The sequence below is a fragment of the Olea europaea genome, chromosome 20 (assembly GCF_002742605.1).
Source record: "Olea europaea var. sylvestris chromosome 20, O_europaea_v1, whole genome shotgun sequence".
Taxonomy (NCBI): domain Eukaryota; kingdom Viridiplantae; phylum Streptophyta; class Magnoliopsida; order Lamiales; family Oleaceae; genus Olea; species Olea europaea.
In genome coordinates this window covers 15,796,973-15,814,267 of record NC_036256.1, presented here as the reverse complement: position 1 = coordinate 15,814,267, position 17,295 = coordinate 15,796,973, and the positions used below count along the sequence as shown (strand labels likewise).

Below are 17,295 nucleotides of genomic sequence, written 5' to 3'. Positions count from 1 at the left end.
TGCACTAAGAATGATCGTCATTCCTTGCACTTCATTTTCATAGAGTGACCGCTTTTATACTTCAAAACGTTTTCACATATACGACGCGTGTACAACTACAGGATGTGCATCTAAAATTTGTCATTTGAAACTGAGTTTTCATATCCCGAGTTTGAATTCCTCTGGATGCTCACAAACAACAGGAATTCTTGGACCTATTTTATAAAAATTGCATAACATAGACCATCACGAGTGAGAGGCTATTTTATTTCTTTCCTTTCATAATACATGTTGCTTATTTGACTGTCTTTTCAAATTTATTATCTACTTTTATCATTAGTAGATATGAGAATTTGTCTTAGTGACAGTAGACTTCGTAATTTATTATGCATTTTAATGCATTAGACAATAAATCGCCACCTAAACTGGTGATGATGAATGAATATTACTAATCTAAATCTTATTCATGCTTAAACTTTTAAAGGAAAACAATTTTTTTTTTTTTAATCTCTCAAACTAATTATTACCATAAAAAGAGAGAAAAATTCCTAGAAATATGCTAAGAAAAGAGAGAAAGAGAGAGCACCTTTCTCCTATTTTCACTCTCCTCCATTCATTCTTCAAGTTTTTTCAATGGATTTGTAGACCAAGAAAGACGAACCATAGAAAAATTTACAACAAAAGAGTATGGTACCAATTCAATTTTCTTGCATTTCTTCTTTCCTGGTTCCATTTTCCAGTGAGTTCTCCTCCATGGATGCCAGGACATGTTCTGATTCATAACCATAGAAAAAAGTAATCAAAAATCAGTCGAAAAAGGTTTTGTTTCACTCTAATACAGGCGTACAGGAAGACCTAGCTGTAATCTGTCTTTAAAAGATTTGGTTTCCTGTACGCCATTTCGTGTAGCCATGCACACAAATATAAAGAATTTGTTGTTACTTTTCAGCCTATTTTCATTCTCCACTGCCATTTATGGAGCAGAAAGTAAAAACCCGAATTCATTGTTATTGGCTTGTGGATCTGGAAATGGTGGGAAAGATTCAGATGGCCGAGCCTGGGAATCTGATAAGAAATATTTGGTGAAAGGTGAAAAATCTGTTGAGACAAAAGCTGAAATCCAGGATCCGTCGTTATCTGCGGTAGTCCCATACATGACAGGGAGAATTTTCACGTCTGAAACCACGTATCAACTCCCCGTTCAAAATGCGACCTCACGAACTTTGCTTCGACTGTATTTCTACCCATCTTCGTACCCGAATTTCAACATTTCCAATTCGTATTTTTCAGTTGTCGCCGGAGGAGTCACCCTCGTGAACAATTTCAGTGCTTTTTTAACCGCTGAAGCATTGTCCCAGGCTTATTTCATAAAGGAATATTTTCTAGCCCCGTCAGAATTTTCCACTCTTAATGTCACTTTCAAGCCATCAGATAAACAACCACAATCTTTCGCTTTTGTCAATGGCATTGAGGTCATTTCAGCACCGGAATTATTCAGCAGGGAGCCGGTAATAGTCGGGACGGGTGAAGTCTCTGAAAACTTAGGTTGGGATGCTGCCACTACAACTGTTTCCCTGGATGGTATCAGCATCGAAAATATGTATAGATTGAACGTTGGAGGACAATATATTTCACCGGTAAATGATTCCGGGGGCCTAACACGTAGCTGGTACGACGACACCCCATATTTGTTTGGTGCTACCACAGGAGTCGCGGATAAGGCCGATGTGCCCATTGGGTACAAAGGCTTACCGTCCTATACTGCACCTTTAGATGTCTACTCAACATTTCGAAATATTGGTCCTTATGCAGATATAAACAAGGGTATCAACATGACATGGAGATTCCAGGTTGACCCAAACTTCATGTACCTTGTCAGGTTGCATTGGTGTGATGATGAAATGACGAAAAGTAATGAGAGAGTTTTCGATGTATACATCAACAATCAGACTGCAGCAACTTCAGTCGACCTGTTCGCCTGGCAGAATTCTGTTGCAAGTCCTACCACGAGGGATTATGCAATTAGAGTTGCTAACAAGAGCGGGGATGCAGAATTATGGTTGACGCTCCGCCCAAATGTTAAAGAGAGCCCTCTATATGTGGATGTTCTTTTGAATGGATTGGAGATATTTAAATTGAGTGAGTCAAATCTTGCAGGACCCAATCCAACGATTTCAGATATGATGAGGAAGTACCAGGAAAAACAAGCAACAGCGCCAAAGGCTTTTGCTCAGAAGAGTTCCACCACTACCATGGCCCTTATTACTGGTGCTGCTGGTGGAGCTGCTGCATTTGGGGTGGCGGCCGCCATTTTTCTTGTTGCCCACAAGAAGAAACAGAAAGTCCCTGGAGATGCCACTAGCTGGTTACCAATTTCCTGGAATTCTAGTACTACATCAGGGACAAAATCATCTGTTTCTGGCAAGAGTCAAGGCAGCACGACAATTTCTTCAGATGCTGCAAGTAATTGTCGCTATTTCACCTTGGCCGAAATAAAAAATGGCACAAAAAATTTTGACGACTCCAATGTCATTGGGGTTGGTGGATTTGGGAAGGTATACAAAGGAGTAATCGATGGAGATACCAAAGTTGCAATAAAGAGATCAAACCCATCTTCAGAACAAGGAGTTAATGAATTCCAGACGGAAATTGAGATGCTTTCCAGGCTGAGGCATAGGCATTTAGTTTCCTTGATCGGATTCTGCGAAGATAACGGGGAAATGATATTGGTTTATGATTACATGGGAAAGGGGACTCTAAGAGAACATCTTTACAAGGGAAATAAAATCACTCTTTCCTGGAAACAGCGGCTGGAAATTTGTATCGGGGCAGCCAAGGGACTTCATTACCTCCACACAGGGGCAAAGTACACCATCATTCACAGAGACGTTAAGACAACGAACATTCTTGTAGACGACAAGTGGGTTGCTAAGGTTTCAGATTTTGGGTTATCAAAAACAGGTCCCAACATGAACAAAGGCCATGTTAGTACTGTAGTGAAAGGAAGTTTCGGATACCTGGATCCTGAATACTTCCGACGACAACAATTGACTGAGAAATCCGATGTATACTCATTTGGGGTTGTTCTTTTTGAGGTACTCTGCGCGAGACCAGCTTTAAATCCAAGCCTGCCTAAAGAACAGGTCAGTCTTGCCGATTGGGCATTACGTTGTGCAAGAAACAAGACTCTCGAGGACATTGTCGACCCTGAACTGAAAGGAAAAATTACCCCGGAGTGCTTGAAAAAATTCACAGAGACTGCAGAGAAATGCCTGTCGGATCACGGTGTTGACCGCCCTTCCATGGGTGATGTCCTTTGGAATCTTGAATGCGCCCTGCAGCTGCAAGAGAATCCCGATTCAAGCGCCATTGCAGCTAGTGGAGGCAGAGGCAGAGACAGCGGCAGCAGTATGGATCATCAGAATGCCGAAGAGATTGATCAGAACAACCTCATAGCCATGCATCGAAATACCTTAAATCTTGGAAATGACGACTCCAATGACTCACCAGATGAAAGTACTAATGATATCTTCTCACAGATTGCAAATCCAAAGGGCCTTTGAGAATTGTCTGCCCACCAACTTGTATTCATTTTATACTAGTGTCATGTCTAGCAAAACAGAATGCTACTTAGCCGCCTCGTATTCAAATCATGTAAAGCAAATCACATTTCCTTTTTATATACATTCCATATTATTAATATGTTGTTGTATTGTAACAAGTTCTTGCTTGTGAATTATTTCATTTTTGTAGTTTAGAAACATTTTAGACGAATTTGTTTTCTTTTTGGCCATTTTCCTTTTTCTCATTTCAATGTGTCTCATAAATCAACTTGACTTGTCTACAGATATCAGCTGAAATGTTAGTTTCATTCCAGAGTAATGTGTAAACTCAAAATTGTAAAGTTAACACAGAGATAGAATTAGGCCCAATAGTTTTCATCAGTTCAACCTCTTCAATTTCCTGGATACCATGTCATAGCAATGCATTCAGCAAAAGGAAAATATCGACCAGCATAAATCAACTAGTAGTGGGGAAAAGGAAAATATTAGTTAATAAAATGCTTACCTAAATGGGCACCCATTTTTTAGACACCAAAGGAAGTGATGGATAAAGATGTCCTAGTACGTACCATGAGTTATAATTCAACATCACAGAGTTCTTTTCTCTCTCAATGGTTTTACCAGATGATGAGGTCATCTGTCATCAATTATCACTTTATTTACTCTAATTTTTGGAGTCCTGACCCCCGGTGAGTTTTCTGTGAGAGGCGAAATGGAGCTCCCCTCACAATCCAAAATAACCCAGCCATCACACTTCCACACTACCGGCGCCGGCGACCAACTGTCCGGTAAGCACCACATAACCGGCCTCACGCCACAAAACAGCCCCTCCAACCACGCCATTCACACACAGCCGCAGTTTACTGTGGGAAACCCTAGCGCCGCCCAGCCGTTTCCGCCAGATCCGACCACATTTCGAGGAAATGCGCCTCACCTACGGCCTCAGCAGGGACCAGCGACCCCTGTCGGTGTTCTCCCCCCCCACGCCGCCGCGGGAAAACCTGCAACAGCAGCCTGCTGCTCCAAGATCAATCGGCTTGTCCGTTCCTCCATTTGATGAATTGCTAGTACACAATCAGGGGAAAAAATTGGCGGATTTACGTAGTATGGTATTCAATCATCGTTTCAGAGAGGCGAAGGACTTCGTAGTATCTATTAACGATTCTGACACTGTTAAGTTGACAGAATGGGGTTCGAAGTTATCAGATTCAATCTTTATGGGAATGTATGGTGTTATTTGGATGGTGAATATGGTAGACAGATTGAGGATGAGAAGTGAATTTGAGGAATGTGCTCTTAAGTTCAACAAGTCTTCAAGAGCTTTCTTGGCACAACGGTGTATGAACCGTCGAGGCAAATATTTGATAATAGCACAATATGGGGAGAGGCGTAGGAAAGGAGTTGTCATGATACCAGAAGGTGCTAATGGAGAGGGATGGGCATCGGTCTTGCAGGTGTTTCAAGCAGTTGTTGACTCATTTATTGCTAAGGATAAGGCCAAACGACAAACGGTGAATGAACGAAACAGACAAAGGATGACTTATGCAGAAATTACAGCAAACTCACAGACCTCGGAGAATGCCAACCAACGGATGCTACAGCAAAAGGAAAGGATAAATAAAGTCGGTGATAATGAAGGTCACGACATTTGTTTGAGTAGGGCTGAAATAATGACCCGTGCGCAGGAGTTGAAAGGAGCATTAGATGAATTACTTAGACTGGTTGGAAGCGGGCCTGAAATTGAGCCCATGAAATTGGTAAACTGTCACAAGTGTGGGGTTGAGTTGGATGAGGATCAAACCGGTGAAATACACGTACCGGGATTGACTCATGAGGAACTGCCATCAATTACAGAACATGCAAAGCATGGAGGAGATGAATATTGTGATTCTCAGGTGAGGATGGAAGCGGGATACCATGAAAACGATGACGGGGTTGACCTTGTGGGGGTCAACCGAACTGAAGTAGACACGGGGATTGCAATTGAACGAGAAGAGGAACCGCTGTCTAAGGAAGGGGAGTTTAGTATGGTGAACTTGGAGAAATTGTCAATGGACACTGTGAAAGAAAACAACTCCACACAAACAACATCAAGGATTACGAACACTTATAATAGGAGGACAAAAGATAATGATATGGGGACCGAAAAAGTTTTGGTGTTATGGGTAGGTGGTGCCAAGAAAGGAGAAAGTGACAGTGACATTATACCAGTGGTGGAAGAGAAAGAACGGTCCTTTGATCATCTCGAGGGCTATCAGGGTGAGGATACTTCAGGAGCTGATGTGTTAGAAGTTGGTCACCCACCTTCAAACTGGGTTCTACAAAAAATTCAGGAATTCAGTAAGTTGGTTGGCGTGTCATGTGATAGGTATGAAAGTAGATTGTTACAATTATTCGAGGAGCTGGAGGCTAATAGGGGGCAAGACATCAGTACACATGGAAGTAAATTAAGAAGAAAGGATGATACTGTTTCATTCTCAGTTTTGGTCAACGGAACACCTGAGGGTTATTTCCGAAACAGTAGAGGCTTGAGACAAGGGGATCCATTGTCCCCATTGTTATTTGTCATTGTGATGGAGGCTCTCAGTAGGATGATTGAAGGAGCCGTGAGAGCAGGTTTGATAAGGGGTTTTATGATTGACCAATTGCAGGTGTCTCATATGTTATTTGCAGACGACACGTTGATCTTATGCGATGCAGATGTTGAACAATTCAGGAACTTGCGCCGTCTGCTCTTATGTTTTGAAGCAGTGTCTGGTTTGAAAATCAATTTGGGGAAGTCTGAGGCTATTCCAATTGGGGAGGTCAATAATGTTGAGGAGCTGGCTGATATATTGGGTTGTAAGGTTGCGCAGTTGTCGATGTCATATCTAGGACTCCCGTTAGTGGCACGATTTAAAAGTATCCATATCTTGAATGGTATTGTGGAAAGGATGGAGAGAAGGTTAGCAGGGTGGAAGCGTATGTACCTTTCTAAGGGAGGTAGACTTACTCTCATTAAATCCACTCTCTCCAATCTTCCTACTTACTTTTTGTCATTATTCCCCATTCCGATTGCAGTGGCAAAGAGATTAGAGAGGCTTCAAAGAGAATTTCTGGGGGCAGGGTTGGGAGAGGAGAGGAGACTCCATTTGGTCAATTGGGGAGTTGTTTGTTTGTCGATGAGGATGGGGGGTTTTTGGGGTGAGGAGCCTTGTGTTGTTCAATAAAGCTTTATTAGGCAAGTGGTTGTGGCGATTTGGAGTGGAGAGGGAAAGCTTCTGGAGAGAAATAATTGGAGCGAAGTATGGTGTAACAGAAGGGGGATGGTATACATTTGAGGATCGTGGTTCTTATGGGGTGAGCTTGTGGAGGTATATCCGATGGGGATGGAGTGTTTTTTGGACAAACTGAAGTTTGTGGTTGGAAATGGTAATGAGATTAAATTTTGGGATGATTGTTGGTGCGGAGATCAACCGCTGAAGGAGAGATTCCCTTCCTTGCATCGCATTGCCTCAATATCCACTGCTATGGTGAGTGATATCTTAGACATTCATAATGGGAGCTATAGCTGGAATATTACTTTTGGGAGGGATCTTTAGGATTGGGAATTGGAAGATTATTCGCTGTTTATGACCGTTTTACATGAGGCCCAAATTCGGGTTGCAGAGAGAGATTGCATCAGGCGGAGGACAACACAAGATGACATTTTTTCAGTTCGCTCGTACTTTAGTTTCCTCATGGGATGTGTGAATAATTCATTCCCCTGAAAGTTGGTGTGGCAGTGTAAATTGCCTCCTCGGGTGGCATTCCTATTGTGGACAGTTGTGAGGGGACAAATCTCAACAGTGGATAATCTTCGTCGTAAAGGCTTTTACGCAATCGAGTGGTGTTATATGTGCAAGAAGGATGGGGAGACGATCGATCATTTGTTCATTCATTGTGATGGTGTACGTTGGATTTGGAACAGTATACTCAGTTCACAATCTATGGATTGGGTGATGCCTCATCGTATAGAGGACGTGATACGGGCATGGCGTAGAAAACTTCGGGATAAGTATAGCAAATTAGCATGACACCTTATCCCGGACTGCATTGTATGGTGCGTGTAGAGAGAAAGGAACAACCGCTGCTTCAAAGACCAAACAAAGACAAGAGAGCAGATAAGAGAAACATTTTACTTTACCTTGTATTCTTAGTTTAATGCTGTGACTAGAAATCCTGTAGATGGGTTGCCTAATTTCATGTTTTTCCTTAATGGCTTAAAGTAGTTGTACACCCCCCGTGTATTCTCTTTTAAGTAATAAAATTATTTAATTACCTATAAAAAAAAAAGTACGTACCATGAGTTGATAAATTCATCAATAAGTTCAGCAGAGCATTCCTTGTAAAAGTTCAAAATTTTGATGTATTTATCACCTGCCAACACATGAATATGGTAAGATTCCCCTGAAGAGAAAAAGAACGAACCAAAACATACATAGAAAAAAAGAGGAACGAAATATTTCCCCCCCAAAAAAAAACAAACAAACAAAAGAGAACTAACAGACTTTTAAGCATAAATAGGATGAACTATGGCTATTAACAATATTTGCACTTGTCCTTCACAATACAATATGAATATTATCTTCCAGCATTGACTACCAACCAGCAACTAAAAGCAGACACAAGATACCGGTAGAAGAGAAATGGCTTTGGATATGTAAACTTCACAGCATGGGAAAATGCAGTGCTCCTAAACAAAATTGAAATTTTACCACTCTACCAAGTGCCAATTTAGACAGATACAAGTTCCTAGCCAAAGGTTAACTAGCACAAACTTACAAGCATACCGAGGGCACCTCTAAATCACCACCAGCATTTTGAGTCTTATAGTTTCTAAATATCTGGAAAATAAGGATTCACATAGCTGACTCCAAGTTTATCCGGGACAAGGCTTAGTTTGTTGGTGTATCAATTACCTCGTGAACCTGGCATATAGAACCACAGAACTTTTTGTGAACTAGATAATCAGACGCATTAACCGCATTGTGCTCATTATATTTCACAAACACACAAAAGCGTATAATCCACTCAATATTTGACACAACAAATGAAAGTAAATATCCCATAATAGATAATCAAAACAAATAAGAATGTTAAAGAACTTGCATTTCTTTTTGAAAGTTCTCCAGAAGTAATACATTGTCAGTCCATAATGATGGATTAGCCTAGCTAGTTTAGACCCCGACTCGCAGGTCGTGTGAATTACTATCTAAACGCATATATATAAAGAACAATGCTGATAATTATGGCAAATTTTCCACTGAACACTTATGTTTTTCCCCAATCTTCATGCCACAACACAGCTAAAAACGAACCAGCACCACTGTAAATACTGTGCAGGACACACTACATAGTATCTAACAACCAGAACAGGTCCTCCGAAGCTATTTTCGATAGAGTATCTCATATTGTTTGACTTTGGATGGTTCGACTAAGCTCTTCATCCATGGTAAATACAATGTCATATTGGGGTTGAGAAAATATCACATGAACTTGATATCTTCTTCCCTTTGTTCTAGAACAATGGTTGCAAGAGCAAGTCTGTATGCTGTAGATCTCAAATTCCTCACAAGAACATAAATCTCCTTCTTCCTCTGCCTAACAGGCAGTGCCTTCCATTGTTCCTCTCGAAGCCTAGAGAGTAAGGTTGCCTCACATAGAGCCCCCGCAACTGGCTTCTTGCTGCATGTTTAAGAACACAAAATCTCAATGGTTAGATTATAAGAAATCAGCAAAATAAATATGCTAAAGAGTTACTTATAAATGACCTTATTATTTAAATGTACAGAGAGTAAGCAACCTATCCAAACATGACTACAGGAAAGTGAGACAACAAGGCTGTCAAGTTATAAGAGTAAGCAACAAATACCTTCCCCGTACAAAGCCAGTTGTAATGAAACCAATGGGCCACCTATAGGATTCTAGAACTGCCGGATCCTGTGGTACTTGAAGTTCCCATTCTCCAGATTGTTTCTGTTCAAAGTATGATTGCAATGAATACTGAGGTAACTGAAGTTCTCTGTTAGTTTGGGATCTGCATGAATTACAATATCTTTTTCAGAGAGGATTTATGAAAAAAACCCATATAGTACAGCAGGAAAGGATAAAAGACGAATGCAACAAAGTATAATGAAAACTGAGGACAACCTGAATGTCAACACATCTGTAATATGGGGTGCACAAACCACAGCTCCTTGTTCAAAAACGCCTTCCTTGTAAGCACGCAGAAGAACTCGGAGAAAACACTTCTTTTTGCAAGAATTCACTTCCAAGTTAACAGCGTCTTGTTTAAGAATTTCTTTATCCTTCATGTACTTATACATGCAATTCTTCTGATCAAGCGTTTTTGGGAATAGAAGTAAATGATTAGCATCAAGTTTATTCAGAAAACCGATCAACATACTGGATGTCCTTGCCACAAAACCTTTAAATGGAGCACCATGGCCACCATCTTCTTCACTAAATTTTTCAACTTGACTTTGAGAATTTTCAGCTTTACTTGATTCTTTATCCAAAGTAAGTCGGACACAATCCCATGGAGGGGGTATTGGAACTTTTGGGGGCCTTGTGGAAGGAGGACATAGCACGGCTTTCTGATCAGAGGCAACAGCCTCCATTGCCATAAAATGGGAGTACGCTTCGCAATCGGGAAAGTCGAGAGGAAAATATGGCAACCCAGCCTGCAAAATTGGCAAGGAGACAGTTAGTATTTTGATAATACTATGCTCAACTTATGCAAATGTAAAAGTCTGGAATATTACTTCGCAAGCAATCTGGTGCTTCTCTCTGAGACCAATGGCATGAGCACCATTGGAAACTAAACTAAACCAAAACACTTTAACCCAACTTAGAGGGAGAATAATAGACCACCTGAATAAATTTGTCAAGAACAAGATGATCAGATACTTAAAACATTTCCTAGCATTTACATACGAATCACACACATATAATAACTATTACAAATTCCCATAATAGTTCATACTGCCAAAAAAGAATTAATAAGCAAAAGTACAACCAGTTCAGATACACACAAGTGGCACTCCACATGCATTATCTGGAAATAATCCAAGATGGGATTCATACTAATGTGACTTCGCATATGACTTCAACCATTTTGCTTTCATCAATAAAAACACAAATCTGGTCTTCTTTCTCTATTGACACAGTAGAAGCTCATGGAAACAGAAACTTGGACTGATTGTTAAAAAGAGGAAAGGTTAGCCTCTCTAAGGCGTACATGTACATATTAGAAGACGAAAATCAGCCATGGACATGAAAAAAATCAATCGCCAAAATGCTAACTTATTTAGCAAATTGCATGAACAGGTAAAATTTACCTTGTAACAGAACCCTCTAGGTTCTCATTTTTCAGAAGCAGAATAGGACACAATCTAGAAGAATTTCCCTCAGTGGAAGCATTTTGAATCCCCGAATGTGTACCTCCAAGGCAAATAAACTCCTTACGCTGGTGATGTTTTTCCATGCAGATAACACTTTCTTCCACTGGAGGGCATATCCCTCTGCTGGCATCCCACAAATCTATAGGCTCAGCTACACTGCAGTCTTCGTTGTTTGTGCAGAATAAGAGCCACTGAGCATCCCTTTCCAACCTTGTTTGCTCTTTATTTTTACCTAATAGGCCAGGAGGCTTTTCTTCAGAAACAGTTTCAATCGCTTTCCTGGACGATGTACGAGGATCATTGACAGTAAGAGAAATAATTGCAGAAGATGAAATTTGCTCTTCATTCTTAAGGATGGATGTTTTCTTTGATTCCTCTTCATCCTCACCGGCAGAAAATTTCTTCAGATGCCAAGAACTCTCAGAGATACTGCAGCCAACCAACACCATTATGCCATACAATAATGCACAATTTGATTGACATGATACGGATTATAAAATAAAATATCTCACCAACTGACAGGTTGCAGTATCCTTCCAAGAAGCTGAACTGCATTTGATCCAATCAATTCCAAATTTCCAAGCTGGCCCTCACGAGAGGTAAATTTAAGTGAATGACCGGTCACGTCCATCTGAATTTTAAACCTGTTATCAACTTGTGCTAGAAAACAAAATGCAATGGTAAATTGAATAGACATATGATTCAATTTGTTCTGTTTTTCATCGTAGTTTATAACAAACCCAAGGATAGAGTAAAGCAGAAAGCATAAGATGACATCCAAACCAAAATGCGTGAAATCTAAAAATTTCTCTAGAACCCCACAAACTGTAGTGGCATAAAAAAAGCCAATTCAAGAAGCAAATGCATAAATTTTTTCCATGCAAATAAGTCCATGAAAAAGATAAGATATTAAATTGAGTATGTTGCATTCAACAGCTAAATCATTTTAACCTAAGTAACTAAAATTCCTAAAGATTAGTGTAGAAGATTTTGAAGCCTTAATAACCTTACCTGTCTTTCACAGGCAGATCTTAAAGCATCATAACCTTCTCTAAAAGCTGCACTATGGATCCACACCCATAGCTGGCGGAAGGGATCACCATTGTCAATGCTCTGTTTTTCATCACACAAGCTAGCTTTGTGGACTTCTCTATTAACAGCAATTTGTGTTAGAGGTCGCCACAAGTAGGTGACTGGAGCAATAGTTGGGGAAAAGGGTTTCCCAGCATGATGAAGCTGCCAAATGACTCTCAAAGATCAGATATTCAGCCAATAGTGCAATCTTTAAACATAGAATAAGTAAAAATAGGTTAACCCACCAAAGCACTTCCAAAGATGTTGCCAGAAAGCATGTTATGCAATCTATCTTGGGAGTGTGTTGATGGGGAAGGAACCAACACAGAGCTCAGCACAGACAGTAGCATATCCTGGAAAAATGTGTTGCAAGGATCAGGATATTGTAAGAGTCCAATAATTATAAATATCTAAGCAAAAATATCATGCTTTCACTGTCATCAACATTGTCATAAAACATATATAAGACCACCCAAAAGATAACGGAAATCAAAATATGACATCTTGAATTTAATCGTAAGAAAAGAATAAAAACTAGTTGATGCCTGCCTCTGGACCTTCCAACTGGACAGCTCCGCAATGGCTCATATCATGCACAAGCACTCCACATTTTAATTTATTTAAGAGCGCCCTTGAGCCTCTTCCTCTACATACCAAAACAATAAATTATTTTTTAGTACACTGTGAATTAATGGTCTCTTCTTCATTTGAAGAAGAATCTGAAGTATTGGCTTAAAAAATAATACAGATATCACATCAATCACATAAAAGAACCTATTCCTTTATTGATAATCTATGAAAAAGAAGCAATTCACTACCTGCCATGCAGACCAAGAGGAATGTGGAATCCCCAGAGTTTTATCATCTTGAACCGCTTCGCATGCCATACATGCGTTCTCAGTCTCTTCATCCCATCCCCTGAAGTACAAAACCCACTCTCAGGGTTCTTGCTGAGTTCAACCCTCCTTCGAAGTCGACGAGACACCTTCTTCTCATCTTTCTTGGAAGAATCACTTTTATTCATATATTTTATTCCAACTCTCTGCTTCTTTCTAAACCTATTTCTCCCAACTCGATCATCATGCCCAGTAGTTCTCCGCCGCTTGTTCCTTCGACAGCGGAAATCATTATTCACACGATTTGCAACTACAGAGTGAAGACTCTCAAGCTCAGAAGCTCTAGACTCAGCAAATTTCAGCACAACGAGTTTGTGTGGCGGAGCAGCTGATGCTTGAGGTTTGCTCCCATCGGTAACCATATTTTGACCGCTAACCAAATCAATTTTGCAACAATCTAATACCACTCAGCTACAATGTAGTTGCTCTTATTCTGAAAGCATAAAAGGTGTTGGGCATTAATCAATATTAGAAATAAGCTTAGAGCAACTGGAAATGGAAATGGAATTATATATACTTATATATAATGATGTTCCAATGTATAGATTTCAACAAATTAATCTAAATAGTACACTAAATTACTTTCCAGTAAGAACAGGTTAACACCTAATTTTTTCTGCACAACAAAGTAATTGAAGGCATAGAAATCCACAGAAAAGTACAGATAGATAGTTACAACTAATTAAGAACATACAAAAAAGCATTGATGGGATTTAGGGCAGAGATAAGTGGCAGTCAAATATGGTAGTCTCCTTGTTGTGGGGACAATTTGATATTCACATACCGGAAAAATATGTCGCCTTGATATATTTGAATAATTTATAAAATAGTTACTTTTGCTGCAAGTAACTAACTTATGGCCACACTAAGCACTTATTTATTTATATTGAATAAATTATATATTATGTTAGCTAATAGGTAATAGTGAACGAGGGAAATAAGCACATTGAAAACAGGGGCAGAGCCAAGATTTCGATCTTCAGAGTAAGAATTAAGTAAAAATACTTTTTTTTTCCAAATAATACAAAAACTCATCAATACTAAAAATAAAAGATTTTTTTACAGTTGTCACCTACTGGCAAAATGAATAAAATTGGAGCTTTTGGTTGAAAATATCTTTCCACTACTTCTTTGGGATCAAACAAAGCAAACTCAGCAAGTTACAACAACTTCAAACTATGACAAACTTGGCAATTTCTATTGAAACCATAAGTAAGCAGACATCAAGTTCCCAAAAGCATTGGACAAATAACTGATTAACTGTACTAATAGCTCCCAATTCAAATTTAATCATCGTAATAAGTATAGAAATTTAGGGTTGGGAAATTACAGGGGTGGAAGATTTACCTTTAAATTCAAACAAAAATTTGCTTTAGAATTGGATTAAGTTATTGCATCCCAAATGCTTCATTTAATGAAAACTTAAAAAAGAATTATATTTTTACTCCTCCAAAAACCCATTCATTCATATTCTGGTTGGCTTCAATGCTACAGGTAAAATTTGAATATTTTTTTTGCAATATTAGTTAAAAGTGCATCTAATCTGTACAGAAGGCTCTAAGGCTTATTAATTTGCAAATTTAGTAAAACCACAACTAGCTGTAAAACCCAAAATTTTACTTCAACAGAAACACAAGTTTACTTTTCCATAATCATACTGTGATTAAATTATTGCATCCTAAAAGCTAAATTAAAAGAGAAATTACAACATAACAGGGGCGGAACCAACTGGAGTCTAGTGTGGGCAACTGAACCCACTGGATTTTGGTCCTGGGTATTTCACCTATTGCAGTTCAAAAGCGGCCAGTTTCAAGTCAAGGAGAAAAACCTAAACAACCGCATCAAAAATTCACGACCAGCGTTGTCGAAAAAATCACTGTTGCTAGAGGAAGATTACCATCAAGAAACAACAAATTTGGCAAAATAAATAAATTATAAAGAGTTGAGTTGAAATTAAATCACTCACAACAATCATATCAGGTGCTATTTCAACATATAAAGCCTGTTTTTACACTAATAAGCCAATACTACCTTCCAGTTTTGTTGATGAAGAAGTTGAGTAAATTAGAGATAAAATCTTAAAGACTACCTTGAAACAATGGAGAAGCAAATTTCCCGAAATTAAGCCTATCTCAAAAAATTGAGGGCTGATACTTTACGGTGGTGCCCGGTAGGGTGAGAGAGGCATTGAGAGAATAAGGGACACTAACAGACAATGAATACCGAGGAAGAAAGCCGCTTTCCCCTTGCTCTATAAATAAGACTTAAAACAGACATGGGTTATTATAGTTGTCAAACCCGACTCGGACACTGACCCAAACAATGCATTGGGTCAGTGGGTTAGTGGCTCAACCGATGACCCGGTGGTTCGACCAGAGGGTCAATTCATGTCAATATATTATTAAATATTTTATTGAATGATAAAATTTTGATATTTTCTACCACCAACTAAATTAACTTATGTTATTTTGGTGGCTAAAAAACGAACTTATGAAAAAGTTCAACCAAGACTGCATCAAATATTATGAAAAATCCATTTGCAACATTAAAATCAACAACTAGGGAGTAGTGACCAAAAACAACTTTTTATGTCAAAGTTCAAGAAGAATACAATAAGAATCCGTAAACAAAAAACTCATCAAGAAATCAAATAACCATTGCAAACTTATACATTCCAAGTTAAAGTATTCGCCTATAAAAACGAATTCATGATCAACAACATCATTTTTCATATTACCCATAAAACAACACAGTACCCCTTATTAGCATAAAGAAATAAAAATTCATCAAGAAAGAAAACCAAAGGAGCAGTGCAATTTTATATATCCCAAGTTACTGCAATCGCCTAAAAATTGAAGTAGTCAGCAACAGCAGTTTTTGAAATTTATGCATTACCCGTAGGCCGTAACAAGGTAAATTGTTATTTAAAATGTGGAGATTCTCTTATTTTCCATGGGAAGCTAAAAGGTGACTATTTATGCTAAAATCATTCTCCCAGCTACAAACTTGAAATTAAAGTTGCACAAAAAATCTTATTTTCATATATTTCAGTGGCATAAATTTGAAATTCACCAACAAAAAACTTAAATTCCAGACTTACACGTTCTTCTTCTGTTTAATCCAACTTGAATTTGAAGATTTAGATTATTGAGAAAGGATCTGTAGAAGACGGCTTCACTGAAGGGTTGCAGAAGACAATGGAAACCCGAAAATCTTAAGGGACATGGATTATCTGGGTTTATAACGTGGATCGTCCGGTTCACTCAAAATTGGTCCAGTGGGTTTTTAAAAACCCGGCGGTTCAAATGGGTGGATAATGAGTTAATTGCATGTTACGAATCCACAGAAAATATGAAGATAACAAAAAAATCAGCCGGTCAAATTTACCCATGTAATTAAATTGAAAATACAATCATTGTGTATAATGTGAAATAAAGTTAAAATTTAGAACAAGAAGACCAAAGCAAAAAGATCTTCTTTTAACGTATTTCAATGGCATAAAATCGAAATTCATCAAAATAAAAGTTAAATTCCGGACTGACTTACATCTTCTTCTTCCATTTAATTCACTTGAAATTGAAAATTCTGGATTTGGATTCTTGGGAGGATTGCACGAAGACGGATACGACCGAAGGAGGAGGCAGGGTTTTCACTTTTCAAGTTAACACAGAACGCGAAAAAAATAATTCTGGTTTCCTCCATCTTTATGTAAAATGGTGGCCCATCCGATTCATTTAAGACTGGGCCGGGGGGTATTAATGAATCAGACGGTTCCGACGGGTTGCTAATGGGTTATTTGCACACGTTATATGCCTCCGTTTAGTAGCAACTTTTCATATCAAAAAATTAAAAGTTTGATCGTTATTTAACTACTTCAACCATTATTTTTTACTTCTACACTTACAGGTGAGATTCATTTTTCTCTCAATCAATTCTCATAATCACTACTGAACATGCCATATTTAAGTCAATAGGATCGGACCATTACGCGATTCGCCAATTTTTGAACCGACTCGAGTGGTCCCATTCGGGATTAATAACACTACTTGAATGTTCAAGCTTTTAATTGGGCTTTATAAAAAAATTTCCCCTTCTAATCCATTTTTCAGATGGGCCTAGATCTAGTAAATAAATAAGAAAATTTATAAAATACTTAACTTTAGAGCTTTCTTTAAAAAAAAAAAAAAAGATTAAACTCTAACCTTAAGGGTCCCCCACTACCCCTGCCCTGGAGCATCGTGAGGGAGATAAATCGCAGGTTATGCCTCCAAGGGTATAGGGTGGAAGGCTGCTTGTACACTTGCACTTATCCAAGAGCCAAATCCATATTTCAGGATTCGAACCCTTGACGCAGCAGCC

General features: G+C 38.8%; 2 protein-coding genes across 4 annotated transcripts; one reads left to right on the top strand and one right to left on the bottom strand.

The window, feature by feature from the left end:
• Window positions 1-591: 591 nt before the first annotated feature.
• On the top strand, window positions 592-3,740 carry LOC111369810 (receptor-like protein kinase ANXUR1). The gene has a single exon (XM_022991477.1). The coding sequence runs from the start codon at window positions 891-893 to the stop codon at window positions 3,540-3,542; it is 2,652 nt and encodes an 883-aa protein (XP_022847245.1). The 5' UTR covers window positions 592-890; the 3' UTR covers window positions 3,543-3,740.
• Window positions 3,741-8,649: 4,909 nt separating this feature from the next.
• On the bottom strand, window positions 8,650-16,650 carry LOC111369808 (ribonucleases P/MRP protein subunit POP1). Of its 3 annotated transcripts, none has more exons than XM_022991474.1 (11): window positions 16,483-16,650; window positions 12,859-13,369; window positions 12,590-12,686; window positions 12,286-12,393; window positions 11,978-12,202; window positions 11,479-11,597; window positions 10,904-11,395; window positions 10,328-10,436; window positions 9,714-10,246; window positions 9,436-9,600; window positions 8,650-9,248 (listed from the first exon to the last, which is right to left on the bottom strand). In XM_022991474.1, the coding sequence occupies exons 2-11, from the start codon at window positions 13,296-13,298 to the stop codon at window positions 9,050-9,052; spliced, it is 2,487 nt and encodes an 828-aa protein (XP_022847242.1). In that variant the 5' UTR covers window positions 13,299-13,369; window positions 16,483-16,650; the 3' UTR covers window positions 8,650-9,049. The 3 variants fall into 3 exon arrangements, with proteins under 3 accessions (XP_022847242.1, XP_022847243.1, XP_022847244.1); XM_022991475.1 differs by lacking the exon at window positions 16,483-16,650 and adding an exon at window positions 16,037-16,341; XM_022991476.1 differs by lacking the exons at window positions 12,590-12,686; window positions 16,483-16,650 and having other exon boundaries at window positions 12,859-13,319.
• Between the last annotated feature and the right edge of the window lie 645 nt (window positions 16,651-17,295).